This window comes from Poecilia reticulata, linkage group LG9, assembly GCF_000633615.1.
Source record: "Poecilia reticulata strain Guanapo linkage group LG9, Guppy_female_1.0+MT, whole genome shotgun sequence".
In the NCBI taxonomy this organism is placed as follows: domain Eukaryota; kingdom Metazoa; phylum Chordata; class Actinopteri; order Cyprinodontiformes; family Poeciliidae; genus Poecilia; species Poecilia reticulata.
Window position 1 is genome coordinate 8881752 of NC_024339.1, and position 9125 is coordinate 8890876.

Below are 9125 nucleotides of genomic sequence, written 5' to 3' on the forward strand. Positions count from 1 at the left end.
GACACTGTCACACTGCAGCTTCCCATAAAGGGCAAAATGAACAGGAAAGAAGCTTTTTTAGGATTTACGCAAGGACTGAAACAATTAATCATTATTAAACGATCATTTTTGACAGAGCAATAATTAACCCAGAGCTGTATAAAAATATGCATATTTTACATTTAAAATAAATATGGTCAACCCACAACTCCTGAGGTGGTGTAGATTTAGTTTTCAAATGTCTTTTTTTTATCTCCTCTTATTAATCAAATAAAATAATCAACAGCTCAGGCCTGTACTGTATTGATAAATTGATTAGATGTTGATGTCAGGAGTATTTGCATCCTTTGCTACAAATGATCAAGCATTTACTGCAAGAAAAAATTTTATTTTCTTATTTACAAAAGAAATTGAGTTTTTTATGTATTTTCTAATATTCTGTAAAACAATAATGGTTAAAGAAAATCTGCAGACTGCAATCTACACGTCTTGGATGGGATGGATCGACCAACAAAAAGCAAAGATGTTGAATAGTAAGCATTGAGTTAATGTTTGAAAATTATAAAATTTTTCTGTATATGGAAAAAAAAATCATAGTTCACATAATCCCTGCTCCGTTACTATAAAAAACTATAAATAAATCATCTTTGACAATTTAGTTTCGTACCTTCTTTGTGACCACATCAGTGACGTCAGTCTTTCCATACAGAAAAAATAAATAAAAAATAAGACAATCAGAAGTATCATTTGTCATATGGGCACAAAGCCAGAAAATGAGAGTTAATTTAAACTAATTTAAACTAATCAAATCCACTGGGCGGGATTAAAGGACACCCTAACGTCTGATTGGCCGCTTCCACAGAGACCCTGAGGTCTGATTGGCTGCTTCAAACAGCAACGTCTTTGAAGGTTGCTACTGCTCTGAGGTCAATATTTTTACTGTAAGTGTGGAGAAAATGCCAATGAATTGCTGTAATTTATTTACTACAAACTCTGGGTGAGCAACTCCAGCCTCTATATCTTTAGATTGGTCTGAAATGTCGGTAAGAAGTTCACGAGATAGCGTTAGCCGCTGTTCGCTAGTGGGCGGGGCTAAAGTTGATGCCGTCGTCTGTGGCAGCTTCTTCCATGCTATTATTATCGATATTTGATATTTCAGACCAAACTAGAGCTGTAGAGGCTAGAGCTGCTCACTAAGAGTTTGTAGTAAATAAAGTACAACAACTTATTGGAGATATTTATGTACTTTCGACTAGAAGATATTGACCTCAAAGTTGTAGCTAACTTTCGGAAACTTGTCTCGACTGTTTGAAGCAGCCAATCAGACATCGGGGTCTGTACAGAAGCAGCCAATCAGAGATTAGGGTCTCCGATAGTCCCACCCACAGAGTTTGATGGATGAAGTTGACAGTTTAAATTGATGTGCTGTAAATACCGGAACATGAAATGACGTATTAAATGATGAAATAATTTTTATCTAGCTTTTAAAATATGAAAACATTTAATGTGTCATTCATTTCAGTAATTGTTTACATGTGAATGACACATGTAAACAATCATTTCATCAGTTAATTAGGCACTCTCCACAAGTCATATTCCAGTACAATCTATATCTATCACATAAAATGGGAAGGAAAGATGATGTTCACTACGCAAACAAACCTTGTTGATTTCGTCTTTGGACTAAAAAGCAAACCAAAGAAAGAATAAAACATTAAACAACTACCATCTAAAGAAGCCTTTTCTCCCCGTTACGCTAGCAACAATTTAAAAGCACACTCAGCAGAGGTAAATAACGGACAAATAGATCCAAAATGGGTTTCTAGCAGCCACTGATGGTAGAATTAACTGGAAATACTTCTGGGAAATGTGGGAGGAAACTAGGTCAGCAGACAGAACCATTGACCCGGTCGGCTTTAATTGGGTTTAGAAACATGGACATCTTTACAGTTGATTTGTGTTTTGATCAAATAATAGGATCTGAATTATGTTTTCCTCTAAAGACATTAAAAACTCAAAAAATCAAGTATAAAAAATGTTCTTTAGTTTTTTTTATATTTTAAGCCGGAAAAAGGAAAACAAGCTAAACAGTTTCAATCAGGATGTACAAGAGCTTTTGAAATCTGTTGTTTTTCCTCTCCATTCACATTTATAGAGTTTTAATCTATATTTACATTTCCTAATTTTAAATGCAAAGTGAGCTTCTTCTGAGTAACTAGTGGTTCGTTTTCTTTTACCGCCTTCTTTTTTTCCACTTAACTAATTAATAATGTGATTTAAGAACCCACCTCTTTGGTGTTAGACTCCTCCTTTGGCAAAAATGAGGATAAAACATTCAAGAAGGAAGTTATTCAATGTTTTCCTTGCACAATAAACAGATATATTTTACAGGGAGTATTAGGGCCAAGACTTTTTTTTTTTTTTTCATTTTGGGAATAAAGTCATAGGGTTATGACATTAATGTTATATTACCATAATAAAGGCATAATATTATGAGAGTAACGTCAAAATAATATGAGAATAAAGTTAAAATTATGTGCGGCTAAAGTCAGTGTTACCAGAATAAGATAATACAATGAAAATAAAGTCATAATATTACAATAAAGTTGGAATAATGAGAATAGTTGTAGTCATGTGAGAATAAAATTATACAACAGTCAAAATAATAATACAAGAATAAAATTGTAAAAATGCAAGAAAAATGTTTATTACCAGAAAAACGTTATAAGAAGGTTACATGTTAGTGAAGTAGAAACTTTATAAGAATTCACCCACAAAAAAATAATTAGAAATCAAAATGACGAATGTTGAAAATCATTTGCAGTTATATATTGGTGTCAGCTTTACAAATGAAAAAAATCTTAATATTTTAATACATCAGCATCAAATTATAATCAGTAGCAGGACGTTGAGGCAATTGAGCAAACGACTGAGTTGGATTGTTTTTAACTATCAAAACTTTTTTGTGTATTTTTCTACTTTCTTCTGGTAATTTTATTAAGATTTATTCTAGTAATAAAAAAAAAACTTTTAGTCTGGCCCCAATAATCATGTTTCACAACTAGCGGAGGCGTTTTGTTTTAAGCTAAAACATCTGCTGTATGCATTTAAAACTCATTAAGGGAAATAAGTAGCAAAACCTACTAGTCTAAACTGTAACGATGACGGTTCCAGGAGCATCGCATTAAATAAACGCTAAGAGGAAGTTTTCCTGAGATGGAGGTGAAATGAGATCACAAACCTGTTTTTCTTCGTCTTTCTTTTCAGCCTGTAAGGACACGTGTGTGTGTGAACCACAGTTTCTACTTCACATCCTCACACACACTAAGCAAAAACAACATGCTGGCAGCCATCTTGTTTTATCACTTTCAGAAAGTTCACCAACCTTCTCCTAAAACAAAAAACTAATCAATAATGATTGATGGACCGATAGAAACGTTTATATCGTGCTATTTTTTCAGTAGTATCATCTACCCCAAAAACTAGCTAAAGATTTGTGAAATACCATCAGGATGAGGATTTAGAAGCACAAACCTTTTCCTTTATGATTTCGGACTGAAAAGAGATTGAAATAGGAAAAAAACCGAAACAGAAAATAGGTTCAAATCTTAAATAAAACCAAAAACAAATGTAAATGTCAGTCATTCTGTATATGGCTCACCTTCTCCTGGTCAAGCTTTTGACCAAAGAAAGGAAGAACAGAAAAACATGACAGTTTAAATAAAGATAAGAGGAGGGAAATGGATCAGGGAGAGCTACTGTCCTGCAGCTTTTGGATGCAATCCTTCCTAAAACGGCTGAATGGAAGCAGCCATTAATCTGATCCGGCTGCAGAAAATACACGTCTGAAAGCTACAGGAGAGACAAATCTGAAAGCTGCAGGAAAGACGCAGCTTTCAGATTTTGTCGTGCATCTGAAAGCTGCAGGACAGCGGCGCACGGAAACAAGAAACCTGGTCAACACAGGAAAAACAAGGATAATAATGATCCAATGTGAGGATTTCCATGAGCAGCAACGGTTCGTTAAATAAATGAAGATGGAAATAAGGATGCAAGTTATCGATTAATGAGCAAATGTTATCGATTGACTAGATATAAGCGGACATTTTCTTTAAAAAACTTTTTTCTCTCAGTTGTATTTTCACATTCTCGCTTTCATAGCAAATAAGTAATTTTTTGTTGAGAAGTTAACGCTCCTCCATCACACAGCTCAGTGAAATGAAGCGCCATTAGGAGGAAAACTAACGAGTTTGTCGAGTTTTCATTTGAAAGAAGAAACGTTAAAGCCTCTTTATGGAAGAAGATTAGGGCCCTTAAACAGAATTAGAATTTTTTTCTCGGACTTCTAAGAAAAAGTTGGAATTCTGAGATTAAAACCAAAATTGAGAAAAGTCAAAATTCTGAAAAAAAAAAAGAAAAGAAAATTCTGGAAAAATCTGGAATTCTGAGAATATAACCAAAATTTGGAGAAGAAAAGTGAGAATTCTGAGAAAAGTCAAAATTCTGAAAAAATACGTATAAATTTTGAGAAAAAAACCCCTCTGAGATTTGAGTCAGGATTTTGGTATGGCCCTGCCATCTTAGTTTCTGTATCAACTGGTTCCGGTTAAGGACGACCAGTGTCGCCCTCTGCTGGACGGCAGCCAAACTAAACACTTAAAGAAGGTCTAAACAGATGTTGGTTGCTAATCGATTGCATCTCATTTTAATCTAATAATCCATTAATCGATAATTAATCATAAGTGGATTAACTGCTTGCATCCGCAGTAAGAGGCCAAACAAACCAGACCTTCTCCTGCTCGTCTTCGCTCTCATCATAAGCTGAGGAGTCGTCCTACAGGAGGGCAGATAACAACTGCTCTAATCACAAAACAAACTAAAATCTATTAAATTCAACCAGATCTCACCAACAGCCATGAGCTCAGAGATAAAACATGAAAAGGAAACATCTAAAGTCAGGTTTCTTCTACCACTATGAGAGACGTTCTGTGCTCAATAAAAAAAAGTTTTAGATATCTCAAGTGTTTGGTTTCCACTTCAGCTCCCTCTTCAGTCATCTCTGATCAACTGAGAGCAGCAGCCAGAAATCCATATCTTTTCTCCGAGACAGAAAAAATATATATCTGGAAACTCCATGTAACAGCAGGAAGCTAATCTTTTTAATTTACTTTGTCTTTTTGACGTATAACTGAGCACAGCTGCAGTTTCCTGCTCTGATGGGATTTTTTTGTCTTTCAACACAAACAGAAAACCTCACTATAACAAAGCACAGCTCAAAAAACGAATCGGGAAAAAGTTTAATGCTTTTTCTCACTTATTTCAGAAAGTGAAACTCATATTTTATTGATTCATTGCAGAAAAAGCTGCAAAATACAATCGATTAAATTCCACAGATTTATTTAAGACTTTCTTTATTCAATATTTGAAATCTAACGAAGTCGTTTCTAATTCAAATATTTTAGTGCACTTCAAATGAGACAAAACTAACTTACAAGTATCTTTTCAGCTAAATATACTTGTTTAAGTTTAAGTCAATTATTAGTTATTGTTTAAGTCAATTATTCCTTAATAATGGTGAAAAAGTTATATTTCCTTTAGTAGATTTCACTTACAAGATGTGAAAAATGTCTTGTTATAAATAAAATTAGTACTTTTTACCAATATTAAGAATTTATTTACTTTAAAAAAAAGCTCATTTTTGTTGCTGAAGAACTACTTGTAAAAAAGTTTTGTTTTACTGTGAGTGTACTATATTAGAAATTAGACCAAAAATACTTGGAAAGATTTGATTTTATTCTGAGTTTCACTTTCTGAAATAAATTATTAAACTTTTTCCCAACATTTACAATTTTCAGCTGTTTTTCTACAGCACATTTACAATTTTCAGCTGTTTTTCTACAGCACAAAACAAAACGGCCCGACCGACCTTCTCCTTCTCTTTGTTGTCGACCTGCGACGGGATGCAAAGAGAGCGGACAGAGTTACAAACACAAGCTGCCCTCTTCAGATGCCACACATAAAAACACACCTTGGATAACTGGCACAATTCTACAGGACTAAAAACTGACTTTTTTTTTTTTTTTTTTTTTTTTTAGAGAATTCTGATATTAAAGTTGGAATAAAGGTCAAAATTCTGAGGAAAGTTAAAATTTAGAGAAAAAAGTGAGAATTCTGAGATCAAATCAGAGTTATGAGAAAAAGATATAACTTTTTTTCAGTGGTCTTCAAACTGCTTCTTCATCACAAACTCCCAAATCCCAGTTTCCAGTTTTCAGCCATTTTGTGAAAAAAAAACAAAACATAACAAAAACGTTTATCATGCAAAAAAACCCCCGAAGAAAATGTTTAACTGTTGGTTTAACTCAATGGTTTAACAAATATTTTTGTGTGTATTTATTTATTTCAAAGCATGTGCACTTATTAAAACAACTAAGCAAAGTGAATGTTTTAAAGTGGCCTAGTCAAAGTATGAACTTCAAATTCAACTCAATGTGTCTGAATTAAAACAATTTTGCAAGAAGAAATGAAGAAACATAAAAGACTCACAAACACTCGATAAGTAATTAGTTTAGGGGGAATTACTTTCCAACTTAAGCTGAGGTTTAGTTTAAAACAGAATCTAAACTAAAAAATAGAGCATATACGGCATAAATACCCTTAAAAGTAAAATTTTCCCAGAAACTAGTAACTAGTTACTACCCAACTCTGTTGCCATGGCTTTAGTCTTACCTCAGATCCCTCAGAGTCTGAGCAGCCAGACTGACATTTGGTAGAATAAAAGTAAAAAACAATAAGAAAAAAATAAAAGAAAACGGTAAGAAATGAGACATTAATTAAAGAAAATGAAGAGTTCAGTGATCTTCTCTCACCTTAGAGTCCTGAGACTGAAGGTGGTGAAGATTTAAACCAAAGGAACCAAACAAGGACGGTTATTTTAAAACATAAAGGCCACGAAAAAGAGTGAAACTGAAAGCAGGTTTTTATTTTCTGCTGCTTCCTACCCACCATGCCGTCCTCTCCTCCGTTATCGCTAACGGCCTGCTGGCGACGGGCGAACGGGAAATAACAGTAGGTAACGGGAAATAATTAGAAATAACAAGAAATAACGGGAAATAACAGCAAATAACGGAAAATAACAGGAGGTAAAGGGAAATAATTAGAAATAACAGGAAATAACGGAAAATAATCGGAAATAACGGGAAATAACAGGAAATAACGGGAAATAATTAGAAAAAACAGGAAATAATGGGAAATAACGGAAAATAATGGGAAATAATTAGAAATAACAGGAAATAATGGCAAGTAACGGAAAATAACAGGAAATAACAGAAAATAACGGGAAATAATGGGAAATAACGGAAAATAACGGAAAACACAACAGGAAATAACGGAAAATAAGACATAACGGGAGATAATGGGAAATTTGAATAGAGACAAATGAAAACAGACAAAGAAACAAGATTACAGAGAAATGAGATCTGATGAGAAACGGAGGTCAAATCCATCCATCCATCCATCACTAAAAACAAATTGTGTATTTCAGAGAAACAAAGATATATTATTTATAAGTTTTATCACATCTTTAGGAGAATAATAATCTAGATTAGCTCCGTTATAACGAATTCAAACTATTTTATTAATTAGACCGGCAGCAGTTTAATGCAGTAACCAGATTATGTCACCAGGTGGCATAGATGAGTCATGAGGGGAATTTAACCTGAACTACATTCATGATGAGATGAAATGTTTGAAATACAATGGACATATTTAAATAAACCAAGATTACATCAACAGCGTAGCTGTTTTGATTTAGGTTTTCTGATCTTGAAGTATATTTTCTTCTCATTTATGTAAGAAAAACCTTAAACTTGGTAGCGTTTCAGGAAATGTGACGTCTCTGTTGTGACCGTGTTCGTTCAGAGCGCTGGGCTCTGGTTTTACGTCATAATGAATAAAAACGTTGGTTTTTCACAGGCGTCCCTGAGCTCCACCTCGTACGGCACCTTTGACCTTATGGAGTAAAAATAGCAGCACTCCTCATTATTAATATTCTTCTGGACAGGATTAATATGAAATATATATAATAGGTTTGACCCATGGAGCAAAACGTTTTAGCTTAAGAACAAAGGATGTACATCTTTCTCTCTGACTGTATCTGCAATTTAAAAAACTGGTTTTAAATAATAAAACAACGAAGTTTGTATATTTACTAAAAAAATATTAATACATGTGCAAAAAAAACTATTTTATGTTTGTGTAATTTTAACTTAAAACTGCATCTTGATGTTCTGATTGTCAAAAGTTGAGTTTTCTGGTCATCCTGCTTTGAAAAAAATGGTTCAAATAAATAATTAAAACTCCAAATTAATGATTTAATGCAAACGTCTGACAACTGCACCTTTATACAACATTTCAAACGCAAAAAAACAAAAGTAAAAACTGAGTTTATCCATAAAACCCACCTCTTCATCGCACTGCTCAGGTTCCTCCTCATTCTCAAGCTTTTTGGAAAAAAACGCAGCAACGGATCAGTTGGAACGGGAATATTTTTGGTTTGTTTTTTATTCGTAGGGAAAAGAGGAATTGTCAGAAGGAGGAAGAGGAGCCTAAAAATATCGGGACGTACAGGGGGGGAAAAGGTTTATCTTCCCACTGACAGGAGGAAGAAGGGTGGGAGAAAATTCAGACGTACCCTCTCCTCCTCAGCTGTTAACTGCACAGGAGCAAAGAATCAGCATTAATTCTGACATAAAGTTACTATTTTAAACCTCCAGCTTTTACATTTCCACAAACAAGCTTTGAAATTATGAAAAGTTTTCTTTACTTTGATATCTGAGGAAGAGATTAGCATTTTCTCTGAACATTCAAAGCTTCACTGCAAAAATCTTTCCAAATATTTCCGTTAAGTTTTTAGTGTAAACATCTTAGTACATTTGAATTAAGACAAAACAAACTTGCAAGTAACTTTTCTGCAAACCACAGGAGGTTGTATTAAGTCAGTGATTCCTTAAGAATTGTAAAAAGTACTAGTTCCTCTTGCTAAAAAGTTATTTGTAAGATAGTGTTGTCTTATTCCAAGGGTACTAAGATATATGCACTAGAAACTAGCCCAAAATACTGGGTAAAAAAGAATGAGAGAGTCGCTA

At 33.8% G+C, this 9125-nt stretch overlaps 1 protein-coding gene across 14 annotated transcripts in view; it reads right to left on the reverse strand.

The window, feature by feature from the left end:
- Positions 1–9125, reverse strand: part of unc13ba (unc-13 homolog Ba (C. elegans)) — a 144217-nt gene that overhangs the window by 10540 nt on the left and 124552 nt on the right. For 8 of the 14 annotated variants that reach the window (XM_017306831.1, XM_017306837.1, XM_017306834.1 and 5 more), the window contains 13 exons: positions 8672–8692; positions 8442–8480; positions 6985–7020; positions 6849–6863; positions 6709–6738; positions 5906–5929; positions 4769–4813; positions 3641–3655; positions 3514–3534; positions 3221–3247; positions 2268–2288; positions 1642–1662; positions 647–676 (listed from right to left, as the gene is read on the reverse strand). The exons of 2 other annotated variants lie outside the window; for them this stretch is intronic. In XM_017306831.1, coding sequence (XP_017162320.1) covers positions 647–676; positions 1642–1662; positions 2268–2288; positions 3221–3247; positions 3514–3534; positions 3641–3655; positions 4769–4813; positions 5906–5929; positions 6709–6738; positions 6849–6863; positions 6985–7020; positions 8442–8480; positions 8672–8692 — 345 coding nt within the window. The remainder of the gene's footprint in view (positions 1–646; positions 677–1641; positions 1663–2267; positions 2289–3220; positions 3248–3513; positions 3535–3640; positions 3656–4768; positions 4814–5905; positions 5930–6708; positions 6739–6848; positions 6864–6984; positions 7021–8441; positions 8481–8671; positions 8693–9125) is intronic. 4 more of the 14 variants (XM_017306829.1, XM_017306833.1, XM_008417723.2 and 1 more) reach the window with 4 other exon arrangements.